The sequence below is a fragment of the Quercus lobata genome, chromosome 5, assembly GCF_001633185.2.
Source record: "Quercus lobata isolate SW786 chromosome 5, ValleyOak3.0 Primary Assembly, whole genome shotgun sequence".
Classification (NCBI taxonomy): Eukaryota; Viridiplantae; Streptophyta; class Magnoliopsida; order Fagales; family Fagaceae; genus Quercus; species Quercus lobata.
The window spans coordinates 27,111,747-27,129,469 of NC_044908.1; the positions used below are offsets into that span (position 1 = coordinate 27,111,747).

Below are 17,723 nucleotides of genomic sequence, written 5' to 3' on the forward strand. Positions count from 1 at the left end.
GGTATCTTTCTTTTTCTTTTCTACGCTAAAACGACGACATTTTCTACTCTCGTGAAATTTCTTGTTTCATCGATGCCAGTATATTTTCGGCCGAACCGAAACCTCCATTGTCAGCTACTGCATACAAAAGGGCAAGAAGTTATTTCGCTTTTCTTTTTCTTTTTTAATTCGATAAAATACGAAAAAAACAAATTAATGTGTTGGACACATGTTAAGACTTTCAAAAATATACTAATAATGACACAGAATACCGAAAATACTATTTGAATGTTTTCCTTCTCTCCTTCAAGTTCTCTGCCTCATTTTGGTTGAATATGAAAATGGTGAAAAATTGTATTTATTTTTCTATTTGATATTTATGAGATTTTGGTTTTAAAACTTTTTATCATTATTTTGAAACCACTTTCAAGGAATTCATCTTTTTAGTAATTTGTTGTGTGTGAGACAAGAGAATAATTAAATATTCAAAGAGGTTTAGATATTATTATTAAAATAAATAAATTATTTGTTTCATTCTCCATCTTTGATTGTTGTCTATTTATCCTTTGTCTCTCGTACATATAATTAATTATACCAAAATAAATTTGTTGTGAGAACCTCAAAAAGAAAGGAAAAAAATTATATTTTTAAAGATTGGTGCAGTTTAGATCAACAATATATTATTGAGCATATTCAAAGGTGTCTAAGGTTTTTTTTTTTTTTTAATTATTATGAGATTCAATTCAAACTCTTTTAAGATCAAGTTTAAAGAAAGGGTGTCATGATACAATGAGTAACACAATTAGAGTCTATTAGGCTAAGAGCACTCGTATCAGTGCTTATATAATAGAATAAGTATCACATTTTAGCTATCCAAAATTCACCTATATCAAATCATGCAAAGTTGTATAAAATACATAATTGCTAATTCGGTAACAATGTAAATTCACACTAGCATTTTTCAATATGCATTTAGTTATTTATTTATTTATTTCTTTACATATCCCTAGAATAAATGAAAATGGTGGATGGTGGTTATTGTGTATAAAGAAAGAGGAAATTTTTTTTAATAAAATGTAGTGTAAAAATAGATATTTTGATATGTGGTGTTTTAAAATAGACATGAATTTTTGCACAAATAGATATGAATGCTCTAAAAAGCTTTTAAATTTTTTCCTTACCTCCCTTTTTTTATACAAAAAATAACAATTTTTTTTTTGAAAATAGACCAGTTTTTTTTTTTCACACATTTAATATAAAAATTATATCTTTGATAAACACTATATAAACAAGTTAGTGGAAATTATAAGGTTTCGAAACACACACTATAAAAAAATATATATAAACTTGTATTAAGATTTAAGAGTCACTTTAGGAAGCAAATTAGACATTTTTAAAAGAGGTTCATGCTATATTTTTTGTGATTTTAACCCTTTTAATTTAAAGTTACTTGTGTTTACTTAATAAACTAATCAAAAATTAGTTTTTTAGAAGAAAAAAAATACTAGGATTATAAGAGTCATCTGCACTTTCGTTTAGAAAGGAAAATAGAAATTTTAAAAGAAAAATATTATGCATACAATATTTTTCCAACAAATACTCTTATAAGTGGGAAAAAAATAATTTAAATTATAAATTTAACTTTAACACTTCTCATTTTTAAAACGTGTAGGTGTTGATAGTGTTTGGCAAACCTCAAGCTAGTTTTTTTTTTTTTTTTTAATTTCAACCCTTTTTTAATTTTCAATCTGACCGTTGCGTACTCCATTCTGATTGGGCCCCAAGAAATGACACTGCAAGGTATATAACTTTTACAGGCTGTACAGTATTGCCCCGTGGCATTCAGGGATGAAAGAACACAGAGTAGGAGGGACAGGAAATGGGACCCATTGGCTCGCTGTGCGAGGAGAAATTGTGGTGGTGACGTTGACGTGACCTTTCGGGTGACAGAGTCGGGGCCGCTGATTGGGTGGGGGGTATGATTTTTATTTTTTATTTTTTTAATTTGGATCCTGTGTGTGCCCACTATTTTTTAGAAAAATTTTATTAAAAATTGTCAAAATTTTTCTTTTTTTTCAAAATTAATTTATTATTGTGTGCCTTATACATTAGTAAAATTATTTTAATTTTATAATTTTTTATGAATTTTATAAACGTGTACCTTAAGTACACACAACAGCATACCATTTTTTAAAGAAATTTATCGATTTCAATAAAAATTTTCAAATAAAAGATTTATTGGGCACATATTAAACAGATCTTTTTTATTATTTAAAAATAGTAAAATACTTTAATTTCTGGTCCCGACCACGATCTTCTACTCCGTCTAAGTCTAACGGTCACGTTCTTGGGGATCTCGCTTCCTTTAAATTCGTTGTACTTTGTTGGTGGCAAGGCCGCCCCTATCTAACCAATTTCAATTAGTTAACTAATTTAATATTGCTTCCTTTATTTCTTCCCAAATTACCCTTTCATTCTTTGAAAGTAATTTCCTTTTTCTTTTCTTTTTTTTTTTAAGATCAAGAAAAATAAAAGTGAGATTAAATTATAAATTGCACTCTTTTTCTAAAATTCAATTTAATCATGTAAGTTCATTTTTGTTCAATTTAGTTATCTAAATTTTAAGAATTGTGTTAGAGAAAGCAATTTGCAATTTAGGCTAAAAATAATTCATTTTTATTTTTGGGGACAATGGTCCTGATAAGGTTAGGTTTAAGGTAATTTTTCAAACCCAACCTAACTATTGGGATCATTTGGGGACATTTTGTTTGTTATAATGAAAAAAGTTAGATATGTGTTCAACTATTTAAGCTCATAACTCAATAACTAATTACAATTTATATAATTTAGCTTAATATTTCAATTTGATCTAGATATAAAAATAAAGAAATCAAACTAACAAATTTGAAATGCAACAAATAATAAGTCTAACAAATTATAGTGCATTTGTTTGAGTAATAACATGTAATGCTTTTATTTTACTTCTAATGTGGTTATATTTTAATTTTAGTAGAGAGAGTATGATGGGGTGATGACCATGGTTTTGAGAATTAGCCCAGATTAGTTGATTGAATTGGGTTAATTGAGAATTGATTGTCAGTCCAATTTTTTACAGGTCATTTGAATTGCAGTCAAATCTACTAGCCCAACAAAATTTTATTGTTCAAATGATTCAATGGCCAATTTATTGTGTCAAATTTGGCCAATCTTAGCCATTCTAAGCGTCGCAAAGTTGTCATTCATCACCTAGATGGCAAATCATCACGCTGCCATAAAATTGCATGCAATGTCACCATGAGATCACAAATCACATTGTTACGAGCTCAAACCACATGGCACCTTCGAACAAGGCAATGTTTTTAAAATATTTCTTAAACTAATACTTTTGGGTTTCTATTAACTTTTTTCCTTTTATTATTTTATTTGTCCTATAAAATTTGTAAAAATACATCTTGAAAGTTGTGTAAATGTATTTAAAAAATTTGTTTAGTCAATTTTGTTAATTTATACAAACTTACTCTGTTTTTTATTTAACTAATCATGAAATTATCCTAGTTGCATACATGAATACATCTGCGGAATAAACAAACGAGTAGTTTGAATCTCTGTCTAATCAAATCGCAATTTGATTAACCTTGGCAATGGCACCTGTACCAAGATACAAGAAAGACAACCCCCAAGAATGTTTATTAACCTATTGACCTCATCCATTTAAATATTGTGTACTTGTACCTTTTTTTTTTTTTAAAGTTAGAAATTTGTGTACTTTATACTTAAATATTACGAAATATACGAGGTTAATGTTGGTTAATTTATAACTACAATTGTCTAATAGATGGAATAGCCAATAGCCCAATAGTGACCAATAGAAAAGGAAATTAAGTAATGCATCACAGATGTCATCTTTTGCTGTTTTGCATGAAGCACAAAATAAACGAGTAGCATTTTGAGTTTTGACCCACAAGTACCATAACTGTTGGCCATTTTAAGTTGCTCTAAAGCAATAACTAAGTGTCAAAATCATTGCTTTTTTTTCTTTTGGGGTTGGGGAGGGGGGGGGGGGGGTAATTAGTAATTAAATAATTTGTTGACACTTCTTACTTTTCTTAATTAATACATTTAGATTTCAAATCTCTCATTCTCTAATTATTGAAATATTTATATAAAAAGGTTCTAATTTTATTCGATTTTGCTAGCTAATTTATTACATTTCGTAAGAGATACTAAACCACTACGGTAAGGACCAAATTCGAGATCCAAGCCCAAAGTATGAATGGACTTAGGCCCAAAAACCCCAAAACAATGAATTTGTAGAGAATGGGTTAGCAAAATTGGGTTTTAGTTAGCCGAACAACAAGCTAGGTAGGTTTGATGTCAAAAGAATGAAAATACATGAGTGTATGCTGAAGAAAAAAGGTCCTTGGTGAAGTCCGAGGACACTAGTTTTTATATAATGCTCTTAGAGTCTTAGGTGACGTTACAAGTTTGATTCTCAATTGCTACAGTGTTTCTTTTTTCCTTTCTCCCCCCTTCTTTCTCACTCACTCCTTCTCCTTTTATACTGTATTTCCCTTTCATCTCTACTTTCCACATGCATTCTAGACGGTTGGTTTAGATACTTGTCCCATCAACACTCCTCATAAGTCCTTATGTAGTAGCTGTAAGGCTAAAATCCACTGTTCAGGCATCACCTCCATATTAATGCGACCAGAGAGTTAGCTGCAGTGCATTTAATGCGGAGGCAGCAGCTTTTACCTAAGATATTTTGGGACTCCTCCTTATCTAATGTCTCTGCAATGCTTGTCTGCAACAAATGAATTTCTGAGATTGTCACTCTCGCTAATAAACCATCTATTAGGACCTCGGCTTTGTCTAGCCGAGGACGCCTTCATCCTCAGCACACTCTCTTAAGCTATTATGACCAAATCCCACCTTTTTATTCATCAATACAGTCTCCTCTGATGAAGACTTCTCCTTCTCGGGCTATTTTAAAAAATCAAATAGGCTAGTTAATGAACAATTAAAATTGTGTTGTCATCTTTCTTCTCAAAAAAAAAAAAAAAAAAAAGTTGAGTTGTCATCTAAAATCAATTGCTCTTAGAAGGGAAAAAGAAAACTAATAAGAATAGCTTAAAGGTATTGTAAATAAATGATAATTAAACTGGTAAAGTTTATTCGATACATCACTCAATTCTCTCTCTCTTTATTTTTTTTTTATTATTTTTTTTAACTTCAAGAAAAGGATACTAAAATAAATAAATAAATAAAGGGTTGGATTACTTTTTGATTATTACCAACCTTTTCAGATTTATAATAATTGGGTCAAGGGTTTAAACTTTAAATTTGTAGTAGAAAATGAGTTAGAATTATGGTGGTAGAAAGAAGCAGTCACCTTTTGCAAGCTTATGATTCTAAATTTAGAATATATCTTATATTAAAATATATAAAAAATCAAAGAAAAGGAAAGAAAGTAATTTCCTTGGTCATTACTCACGAGCCATCTCAAAAAAGAAAGGAAAATGAAAAAATCACTACAAAATTTGTTACAAGGATAAAATTTAAGTACAAGTACAATTATTATTAATTTTGTATGCAAAAACAACCATTAGTATTTTATTCTTTCTTATAACTCATTGAGATTTCCATATCCATCAAATTGGCCCTTGAAACTAACTTTCGTTTGCTCTTATAAACGAACGAATCATGTGACCATTACGTACGTGACCAATAACACAAATCAATTAATGAGTTTTCTTAATGTAATCGTGTGATGATTGTATAATTTTTTTCATTAAACGTATCACATGAGTTACTTAAAGGGGTAAAACATGTGTTGTAAAATTAATCTGGTTAAATTGCAAACTACACACCTAAAGTTTGGAGGTGTTTATATTTTATATGCTAAAGTTTAGATTTTACCACTTTAAGTTCTATTTCATTTGTATGAGTAACCTTTCCACTTATATTTTCTATTAAATATCACATAAACTTGTCACGCATGTTTAGTTCATCTAATAAAATGATATCACATTATATTTGTAGCCTAAAAAAAATAACATGGCATAATAAAAATAACTTGATATCATTTTATTGAACAAACTAAACACACGCAACAAATTCATGTGGCACTTAACATAAAATACGGATGGAATAACTGCTAATGCAAACAGAATATAACTTTAAGCACTTCCAAACTTTAGGAGAGTAATTTGAAATTTAGCCTATTATTTTTTTAAAAGTCTATATTTGGTAATCATATTAATCATATAGCATTAACCTGAAAAAGTTTGTTTCCCATAAAGCTATATAAAAAAATAAAAAAAAAATTTGACAGAGAGAGAAAAGAGGAAGGGTAATTTGGTGAATTGCGAAGACAGAAATAATTAATAATAGTGTTATCCCGTAATAAAAGGGTAGTTCTGTCAAGAAAAAAAAGGCGGACAGGTTTGCAACTAAAATAATCAAGTGGTGTCAGATACATACATTATTCTGATTAGCAATGGATTTTCCCCCTCTGCCAATTCCACCTTTTTTTTGTTTACGCGATGAAAACTAAGCAAATATAAATAAAATAAATAAATAAAGAAAACACAAAAAACAGAGAGAGAGAGAGAGAGAGAGAGAGAGAGAGAAAAGGAAGCGAATTCAAATACCTTCCCAACAGCAACAAAGCAAAGGGCCTTTGAAATTTTTTTGATTTCAAAGCTCCTCTCCTCTCGGCTCTCTCGCTCTCTCAAACCCTAGCCTCTCCATGAAGCTTTGAGTGAGAGATTACTATTTTACCCCCCTACCGGAAATATCACAGAAATGCCCGAGGAGCCTCCTCCGCCACCATCTCCGGTGGTTTCATCATCATCAACTCCCACATAAAAACCCTCACGCGGAGAGAGAGACAGAGAGATATAGAGCGAGAAACTCGTGCATTGAATTTGAAAAAAACTAACAAAATTCAATCCAATAACGTACATTCATTGATTGATCGAGAACCGTTGGATTGATTGGTTGATTGGAAAATATGGCGAAGGGAGGCCCTGTCGGAGAGAGATTAAGGAGGATCGCGCGGACGTTGTTTTTCATGGTGGCGATGGTGGTGTCGCTGCTTGTGTCGTCGCTGCCTTTGCTCGTCGCCATTGGCGATGTGCTCGTGCCGTTCGTACTCATCTCCAGCTTCACCTGCATCGGATGCTACGGTCTCAAAGAGCATTTGCAACGATACGCTTTCAAAAGCTCCTTGACCGATATTCCTCTCGTCTCCGTTGTTAGATCTCTCATCATTATCTGTATGTTCTCTGATTTTTCGCTCTTGAATTGGAATCTTCGTTTCGCTGGTTCCTTAAGGAATCAAAATTCAAAGCAATATTGATTTTAACGCTTTTGATTTTGATTTTTTTTTGGTTTAAGTTTTATATTTTCTGGTTCCTGATTTTTATTTATTTATTTTTGGCTTTTAGCTTTTGTTTATTTTTAGTTGTTTTTGAAGGATTGGCATCTTCTTATTGCTAATTCTTCGAGAAATCAAAATTTAAAATATATTGAATTTTTTTTTTTCAAATGGAAAATTGTACGGATTTTTGTGGTCTTGTATCTTTTCTTCGAATTTTAATTTATTTTTTTTGTAATTTAAATTTTAAAATTTTGTTGCTTTTGAATACATTTTGATCTTCTACTTGCCGATTCTTCAAGGAATCAAAATTCAAAACTATATTTTATGAATATGTTTTTGTCCTCGTAAAATTATGTTTATTTAAAGATTTTTGTTTTTTTTTTTTGGATGAATTGCAACCTATGTTTGGTTGCTGAGAAAGTACAGGAAAAAACAGACTTCTGTAAACAACCTTTTTTTTAGCTGGTGTTTGATCCAACAATAAGGCAAAAATTAATTTACAGTGAGATATAACTGCTTTTATCACTGTTAATTGTTTTTTTCCCCTTAATAACTTCTATGCTTTTATGGAAAATACTTATTAATTTCGTTAATCTTCTTCATTTTCTATATTTGAATTTTACGTTTAGATAAAGGAGATTACAGTCTGTACAAGTTTATTTATTTATTTATTTTTAAATATTTTGTTTTCATCGTTGTTTTGATTACTAAGAAGCTTAAAAAGTAAAGTCCTTTATGAATCTAAAACTTGCTGTATTTTGCTCAGCTAGCTGGAGCTTTTTATTCTTATTATAGTTCCTAAACAATGAAAATTTTGAGGTTGTAAAATCTGAAATTATAAGATTCCATTTTTTGTAGCTTACAGTACAAGTTTCGTTCTTTTATGGTGGGCAACTGCTTTTATGAGTTGAAATCTAGAAAGTGTGGATGCTCTGTTTTTAGGGAAAAAAATAGGAATCAAGTTCTCTCCATTGCATGTGGAACCTAAGAAATACGAACTCCCACTTTGTTGCGCTGAATTTTTAGTATTCTTTCTTCTTTTTGCTATTCTTTTAAATTCAAAATAATATGGTGTATGATTCCATTCACATTATGAAAGAGAATTTAATGTTTGTGAAACCTGATTTTTTCTGGTGCCGTTATTCAATTTTGGAAAATGCTAAAACCACAAAACTATTTTACAAACTGGCTTATATGGTGAGGAATTATTGGGAAAGTAAAAAAGTGATATTCTGTTTTGGGTTTGTAAAAATATTGTAAAAAAATATTGTATATGTAGCATTACTCTTTAATTTTATCCATGTGATTTTACCAAGGTGTTCCATTGAAGATTTCTTTAGAATTTTGTAGGCAGAATGTTACAGAAATTGATGGACCTCATACCATATTCAAAATTTATCATCTGGGCTTGGTTATTTTCAATTTCAAGTATTTGCTGAATCTGATCCAATGTCTTTTGACTACAGGTGTTTATTCAATGTGTGATGCCCCTGCTCTCTCACACGGTCCATACCTTGGAACTGTGACCTTGTGTTCATTTCTCTCAATTCTTCTTCTTTCAGTTAAGGCTTGTGTTTTCACTGTAAATTCTCAAATTGAGGCTGAAGCTTCATATTCCCTCTCAAGGCAGAAGCTCCATTTGAAGAAGTCATGGGGAATGCCTGTCTTGTTTCTCTCATCTGTAGTCTTTGCTCTAGGCCATACTGTTGTTGCATATAGAACGAGCTGCAGAGCACGGAGAAAGCTCTTGTTTCACCGAGTTGATGCAGATACTGTAAGTTTGCATAGTTTTTGTCCTGTGCTTTTGCAAATTTTGAAATACATGTTTGCTTATTGAAAAGTAAGATGCTTGTAAATGTTGTTTTTTTTGAGATAAATGTTATCAATGCCTATTTGATTAAGACTGAATGTGTTCTTTTCAATTACATGAGGATGTTTTTATTCCAATTAGACCTTGAAGTTGGTGCATGTTCTTGATCTTATAAAACTTGGTTATGCAACTATATTCACTTAATTGTTGTCAGTTCTTTGGTAGCACTATATGGATTTATATGGTCATTTTCTACTGTTTTTACTGACTACTCTTTCAATTAAATTAACAGGTCCTTTCATGCAAAAGTGTTTTGTCTGGCTTCCAGAAGGTCCCACGATCTCCCACTCCTTGTGGAGGAAAAACCCCAAAAAGTGACAGTGAAATGAGGCGAAAGCCTTTAGGGTCACCTCGTGCTGAAGGGGAACTCCACGTCAGTTTACTTGCCGACATTGACAGTTTATTCATAACATGTCGAGGGCTTACTCTCCATTACAAGCTCAGCTTTCCTGGTTCTTCACCTCGTTCATTGTCCTCCACTGTCTTTCTTGAACCCAGTCCTAGTTGCAGCTCCCCAAAAAAGGCTGTGGGAAGGCCAAAATTTGAGAGGCATGCGTTAAGTGTGTTGTCAAAAAACCAATATCAAATGCACCGGAGCTATAGCAATCAATTTCACAGCTCTTCACTATATGCTCCGTTATTGGATGGTTCCACAACTCCTCCTGTTCTTCCTGAAGAAATCCCTGTCTTGAGCTTAGATGATGCTGGTGAGCAGGGTGAAGTTGGTAAATTGAACTCTGGGACTTTAGAGAGGGACTTGGAGGCAAATTGCTTGTTCGGTGTTGTTCTGGTGCATGGATTTGGGGGTGGAGTCTTTTCATGGAGGCATGTGATGGGGGTGCTAGCTCGGCAAGTGGGTTGTACTGTTGCTGCTTTTGATCGTCCTGGTTGGGGATTAACTTCAAGAATGCGTCGGGAAGATTGGGAGGAAAAAGAATTGCCTAATCCTTATAAACTTGATACTCAGGTAATTGGGACTAAGATTTGATTGTTATAATCATATTCCTATAAATTACCTGGAAAATGATCCTCTCCATTTGAAATGGATTTATCTTATGGTTCAGATTAAATATAATTTAAAAGTGCATCCAGTGCCACGTCAATTACAATTTTAAATGATATGGCATTTTGTACTTTGTTAGATCTAGGGTAACATCTTAATTGTGAAATGGACTATCTACATTTCAAAGGAAATGGAGAAGATCCCCCACTCATGTGTATCTCTCTTTTAATTCTCAACAAAATTGAATCTATCTCTCTTGTTGGGAAGGTGAAGAGATATTAAGAGTCTTGTATGGAAGGATGGGAAGTGAAATTAAATGTCCCTAATACTTGATTTGTCAATATATTTGGAGTTTTGGAATTGGACTTAGATTGAAGTTGGAGTCCTCACTTCATGGTTTTAGATAGGAATCCAGTTTGAAATCCAAAGCACAATTTCTGCTGCCAAATGCAGCATCAAGTGTGACAAACTGAGTGATCCATTTGTAAATCCAAAGCACATTTAACATGTACTGGGGGCATTACCACATTTGTTGATCTCATGATTCTGTTGTGGTTGCTCTTTTTTTTTTTTTTTTTTTTTTGGGTCTCTCTCCCACTCATTTTATGTACTCATTATCTTCACCCTTTATGTCTGGAACAAATTTAGACTTAGGTCTGAATATTTTATCTGATGTTTCAGGTAGACTTGCTTCTTTCTTTCTGCTCAGATATGGGGTTTACTTCGGTAATTCTTGTTGGTCATGATGATGGAGGCCTACTTGCTTTAAGGGCTGCACAAAGGGTTCAAACATCAATGAATTCTTACAACGTGAGTAACCATCTTCTTTTTCTATGCTGATTAAATCTTTACACGCCAAAGGAAAAGGGGAAAAAACGAATATTTTAATTTCACCTTTCAGGCAGAAAAAGGATCATATCATTTGGTGTGAGATCTAAAATGTCAAAATACAAATACCTTAACACTGTGTTTGGGTTTGGATGAAGTAATTAATATTTTCATGGAGAATTGAAAATGTAAATCCTGTCTAGTAATTATTGTTTAGCATAAATAAAAAAATCTCATTCATCTAAATCACCAAAAATTCCATCCGACTTTACAAGTAAATGATTAAATGGATTTGACCATAGCCAGTTATGATCTTGAGCTTCACAATCTTTCTCTCTGTAGTCTGATCCATGGAATACCACTGTACTGGCTTTCATTCCTTTTAGCATTGGTATTTAAATATAATTATTTGCTTGTTGGGTATCAACGAAACAACTGGGTTTTTTGGTCGATGCTAGTTCTCTAGAGACTTCTTCCAATTAAATTGGGTGAAACTCCATTTGAAGGAAGTTTCCATTTTTCTCAATCTCTCAGGATTGAAATTCCATTTTCTGGAAATTCTATTATAAGATTTGAGAAATCAAGATGGAAACTAGATCAATAATCTAGGCTCTTGGGACTATAAATTTGCATCCTTTGTTGAGCACATTCTTTGACGACTCTTAAGCAGAATGAAAGTGGAGAGAGGACTTTGTAATAATTGTAATGGACATTTTGTCTGGAGGCATGGCTCTAGTTGGCAATGTTCACTTTGCTAGTGCTGTTTGATGTTATTGGACATATGATGGTCGGCAGATAATGGTGATGGTGTTCTATGTAAATGGCATTTTTTGGGCAGGTTTAGCACAAGGTGTGTGCATTTTATTGGGAGGATTTTGGAAATAAAGCATCGGTAGATGGAAGTTCTTGAATTTCTGCCAAAATTTTCCAATAGATATTTGAAATTTCTTCACTTGCTCAAGCCAAACAAGGAATTCTTTGATGCACTAAAATTCAGCCTGCAACCTTTCCCAAACAAAGGATAAGAGTGCTATTTCGTCCCTTACTCATCCATGAATTTTATTTGCACTATTATGTTGAGAGTGCTACTCAGCTTTTGGGTTCTTGAATTTCTGATATAAGCTAATTAACAATTTATAGAATCAAACTAATTCTAACATAATGTCTAAGAGTCAGAAAAGTTGTATAAATAACTTTTTGTTCAGTCATTTTATGCAAATGTTTCCAACAAATTCTAAAATTTTCACCTTATTTGTTTATATGCATCATTCAGTTTGCAATTCGAGGAGTAGTATTGCTAAGTGTTAGTTTGTCAAGAGAAGTGGTTCCAGCCTTTGCAAGGATTCTTCTGCATACTTCACTTGGGAAAAAGCACTTGGTTCGTCCTCTACTGCGAACAGAAATCACTCAAGTGATAAATCGCCGTGCATGGTATGACGCTTCCAAGCTAACAACAGAGACTCTAAGGCTTTATAAGGTACACCTGCACCTCCTTAAATCATAGACAGTTTTATAAATATATCAGTATGTTAACAGTCAGTTGGATCACTGTTGTGTAATGCAATCAGGCGCCCCTATATGTAGAAGGTTGGGATGAAGCACTCCATGAGATAGGTAGATTGTCATCTGAGATGGTCCTTTCCCCACAAAATGCAGAATCATTAGTAAAAGCAGTTGAAGACATGCCGATGTTGATTATTACCGGAGCTGAAGATGCCCTTGTTTCTCTTAACTCTTCTCAAGCCATGTCTTCAAAATTTGTAAATTCTGTAAGTATTGTTCTACGATTTCCTTTTTCTATTACTTACTAATAGTAAAGTCTTATTGAGGTAATGTTACATGGGAGTGGGGATGATAAATCTTGTTGTATCAATTCCCATTGTGGTAGCAAATGCTTGATGATTGTGTGGAAAATCCAGGCAGTTAAGAGACATTCATTCCTGTCTCTTTTAGTCTCTCAATGTTGTTACACATGGAGAAAAAACCTTGGTTCCATCCCAAAAATCCTAAGCAAAAAACCCTTCTCTTTTCTGGTTCTCTTGGAGAAAAAACATTGAAATAGAGTCCTTGCTTCTTAGAAAATACTATAAATATTATTTCGCAAGGATAGGATATGAAAAAGTAATTTCCTCTCTACTCTAATTGATCTAATCTTTACCATGATTTATTTTGCGATGCAGAGAATAGTTGCTATATCTGGATGTGGCCATCTTCCACATGAGGAGTGCCCCAAGGCATTACTTGCAGCTATATTACCCTTCATAAGCAGACATTTATTTAATCCAGAGTTGCAAAACCAATAGGGGGATTCATTTGTTTAACTTATAAATAGGGTAGGGGAGTTTCCTTTTGTTTTGCTTTACCCCTTTTTTTTTTGTCTCTCTCTCTCTAATCGTTTTCTTTTCTTTCAATCAATTTACTCAATAGAAAGAGACAAATGCCATCTCTTTCTTTTGGGCATTTTTGATTTGCTAGTTTGGAGCCTTGCACTAATCCTTATTCTCCAGGGTTGTAAAGCTCTCTCACTTGTGTTTTTCATTTTTTTTTTTTTTTTTTTTTTTTTTTTTTTCTTTTCCAGGTTTTCATTTCAAAAATACTTGCTAAAAGAGATAGTTATTTTCTACTAAAGGAGTGGAAAATAGCATATATTTGTACATGTATCAACTATCAAATGGGAACTCATGCAATTGGGCATGGTTTTTGTCCCAAAAAATTCACTCTTCAATTATTTTTGGTTTTTCCAATGCATGCTGGATTCCTTTGTCCTCGAAACCCAACAATTGGCTTTAGTTATATATAGGACTAGAATTCAGAATCGGCTAACTGGGAAGAAGTGGCATATTTCCATAAAAGAGATGGTGTAGGAGCAAATATGGCGTTGGGATTGCAATGAAGGTGGTGGTAAATTGAGCTGAAGCTGGTTTGGTCACCTTGAAAATGAGTATGGTTTTAACCATAGGCTTAGAGTTCACAAGGTTGGCTGAGCCAGTTCAGGCCTAGTAGGGACCAAGTTTGGCTCAAATTATCAATAGGAAGATGACGTTTGATCTTGTCATTGCACGACTCACTTAATCCAACCAATCAAGTGAGTCATATGCATTGCACATGACGGGACACATGTCATTTTTCTATTGGTGATTGAATCCAAACCTTTACTAGTTATTTATTCCTTAGTTTTGACATTTCGTAAGACAATTACTGAATGAATAAACTAGCAGATCACATGTTCAAATTTGAAAGTTAAAGCTAGGTTCTTCAAAAAAAATTGTTTTAAGTTTTGTGTAGCAATTAAATAAACCCATTTTAGCCCAGCCAATCGAATTGATAACCTAGTGAACAAGTATCCAAGCCGGTCTAATTGTTTACTAAGTGGTAATTAGACCACTTATGTAATTGAATCAATAAAACTAGATAAAACTTTGTGGGTTTTTTCCCAACCCATGTAAATAGTGTGACTCATGAAGGCAGTATCAAGTCTGTAGAGGTTGTGAAGAGCCTTGTAGGTTGTAACTTAATTGGCACCTCTCCGTACACAAGTGTTTGGGGCTCTAAGAAGAAATAGTTTGAGTTGCAAGATTAACAATATATTGTAACTATCTTAGGAAAAGAAAAAAAGAAAAAAAAGGTCTGGAGAGTCTATTATTAGAACTATCAAATGGGAAGTTATAATTATAAATAGGGAGGAAAGCAGGGGCTATTTCTGCAATTCTGTTTTGAACGGAGCATTGTGCTGCTCTTGGGGCATTTCTCTTGCAAGCCTTAGAAATTCTTTTTTTGGGGTGTTGGTTATCCCAACAAGATTTGTGAAGTGGTTTCTGTAATAACTTGCTGTAACATTTTTTTTTTTTTTGAAATATAATTGCTCTTTTATTGAAAAATAAAACATGATTATTATTATTATTATTATTATTAAATTGAATGAAGATTAAAGACAATGAAAAAAAATCGCGAAATGGTCTCCCCAATTTCAAGCTTTTCATTGATATATATAAAACAGTAAGAAATTTTTGAAATAACAATTAAAAAAGAAGAGAGAAAACTTGAAATTGGATCTATATAAACAGATTTCAAGTTGAGTAATTTAAAAAATTATATAAGAAGGTTTGAAATTTCAAGCATTTTCACTAAAAATTCAATAAAATAAATAAAGTTGAAATAAAGATTAGAGAAAGAAAAAACTTAAAATTGGTCTTAAATAGACTGATTTCAAGAGGAGTAATTTAAAAAATAAAAAAGTGCTCATCTTGAAATCAATCTTTTTTACAAGATTACAACTTAAAAGTAATTGAAATAGCATCACTTTTCCAGAAGTAAAGATTAGATCCAGTACTTTATTCCAACACATTGAATTTGTCATGTTGGTGAAAATTGTCAAAAGTGGTCATATGTCATCATGATGATGAATTTAGTACATTAAAGCATTGAACTTGAGGTAATTTTTTTTTTTCCCCAAAACCCTTAATTACGAAAAGCTTTCTTGAAAGAGAAAAGGGAAACAAATTGCACTTCTCTTAAAATACAAAGTGATTTAATGTGTTGTGTGCATTAATAATTCAATTAGCATTGAACAAAAGGACATTAGAATATTGGTGGTCTTATAAACAATCTAATCTTTAATATACATAGATTTAATTTCTCTTCCTTTCCCTTTTCTTCCTTTCAAACCAAACAAAGTTATAGTTAACCCAAATGTGAAAATGCGTTGAACTAGATAGCATCCTAATCCTATCTTTGTATTTTTAGCATTTGAGCATCCACAGCAGTGAAGTTAAAAATTTAGCTTTTTAGCTCCACCAAAAGTTACTTTATCTATTTTACCAACATACATGCTGTAGCAGTGGATCTATTTTAGCTTTTAACACAATAAAATAATATAAACACCACAATAAAATAATATATCCTATACAATAAACAACAATCACAACCACTTCAACCGCCACCGCCACCGCCGCCGCCGCCAAAAATTCTTGCAAACAGAAAATTCCCAATACATTCATCCATTCAGATGTTATACCCAGCAAAAACAACAAAAAAATAACACCATTTGCCCAAAACAACATAGCGACAACACCATTTTTCACCACAAAATAACACTAAACCCAGAAAAATTAAGCCAAAAAAATTCACTACAAAAGAAGAGAGAGCACTGACCTAAAGTGGATCGGCGGGGACGGCGTGGGCTGAGGTGTGGGCTGGGACGGCTGGGACTGCGACGGCGTGGGTTGGGAGATAAAAGAGATAAGAGCTTGATGAGAGAGATGAGAGCTTGACAAAAATTCTTGCAAACAGAAAATTCCCAATACATTCATCCATTCAGATGTTATACCCAGCAAAAACAACAAAAAAATAACACCATTTGCCCAAAACAACATAGCGACAACACCATTTTTCACCACAAAATAACACTAAACCCAGAAAAATTAAGCCAAAAAAATTCACTACAAAAGAAGAGAGAGCACTGACCTAAAGTGGATCGGCGGGGACGGCGTGGGCTGAGGTGTGGGCTGGGACGGCTGGGACTGCGACGGCGTGGGTTGGGAGATAAAAGAGATAAGAGCTTGATGAGAGAGATGAGAGCTTGACAAACGACGTGGGATGGCGACGGCGTGGGCTAGGAGATGAGAGAGATGAGAGCTTAACAGATGAAAGTGATGAGAGCTTGATGAGAGAACTGATAAGAAAGAGCACGGTGAGATAGAATAAAAGAAATGAAAAAAAAAATAAAGGAAGTTGAATTATTTTAATAGGAGGTTGAATAATTTTTTTTTTTTTTTTTAGATGTGTGCTACAGTGCACATCAATCTATAGATGTGTACCGTAGCGAATTAGCTAAAAATTATGACTTTACCTTTACTGCTGCAAGGCTTTTTTGGTATATTGGTGAAGTTAAAATAGTATTATAACTTTTTAACTTTATTATTGCAAATGCCCTTAATAATCACTTTCCTCCTTTCTAGGGGTGGGATAGGAAAAAGGATTTTTTTAGAAAAAAAAAAAAAAAAAAAATCTTAGTGAACCATAAACGTTCGCAATAAATGGAAAATACAATTGGTTATAAAAAAAAAAAAAAGGAAAATACAATTTTTTTTATTTATTTTAAGAAACAGGTGGAAGGACACTTGCAGATCTTCAAATCACAAAATGATATTTTTACGAAAGAAGGTTGTACAAAATATTGGGGTCCTAGACTATAGACTTAAGGGTATTAATAATCACTTTTTTCTTTTCTAGGGGTGAGATAACAAAAAGGATTTCTTGAAAAAAAAAATCTCATTGAAGAAACCACAAGACGTTCGCAATAAATGAAAAGACACTTGCAGATCTTCAAATCACAATCTTTTAATGATGAACCTGTGTAAGCCACGCTCTAAATGAACACTAAATACAACCACATGGCGGTGCATCCTTATTCATTATCTCTCTATCGTACATTCGAACTCAGACTAAACCCTCCACCATTTGCACCAAAAGGACGTGCACTCACTCTCCCATTCTGACTGAAAACAACCCACCTTTGCATGTAAAGGTTTGTTTGGATAAACTGAAAACTAAAAATTGAAATTGAAAACTGAAAAATACTGTAGTAAAATAATTTTTAAATGTGTGAATAATATCATGGGACCTATTTTTAATGAAAAAATTACTGAAAAGTAAAATTT

At 32.7% G+C, this 17,723-nt stretch overlaps 1 protein-coding gene across 2 annotated transcripts; it reads left to right on the forward strand.

Moving 5' to 3' along the window:
• Positions 1–6,585: 6,585 nt before the first annotated feature.
• LOC115991714 lies at positions 6,586–13,808 on the forward strand. Of its 2 annotated transcripts, XM_031115577.1 has the most exons (8): positions 6,586–7,259; positions 8,830–9,137; positions 9,466–10,200; positions 10,918–11,046; positions 12,338–12,541; positions 12,633–12,833; positions 13,245–13,397; positions 13,643–13,808. In XM_031115577.1, the coding sequence occupies exons 1-7, from the start codon at positions 6,995–6,997 to the stop codon at positions 13,365–13,367; spliced, it is 1,965 nt and encodes a 654-aa protein (XP_030971437.1). In that variant the 5' UTR covers positions 6,586–6,994; the 3' UTR covers positions 13,368–13,397; positions 13,643–13,808. The 2 variants fall into 2 exon arrangements, with proteins under 2 accessions (XP_030971437.1, XP_030971436.1); XM_031115576.1 differs by having other exon boundaries at positions 13,245–13,777.
• The last annotated feature ends 3,915 nt before the right edge of the window (positions 13,809–17,723 follow it).

Coding starts and splice junctions, on each gene's coding strand:
- LOC115991714 (XM_031115577.1), top strand. CDS start 6,995: ATGGCGAAGGGAGGCCCTGTCGGAGAGAGATTAAGGAGGATCGCGCGG. Junction 12,542..12,632: donor AGACTCTAAGGCTTTATAAG/GTACACCTGCAC, acceptor TAATGCAATCAG/GCGCCCCTATATGTAGAAGG. Junction 12,834..13,244: donor CTTCAAAATTTGTAAATTCT/GTAAGTATTGTT, acceptor TTTGCGATGCAG/AGAATAGTTGCTATATCTGG.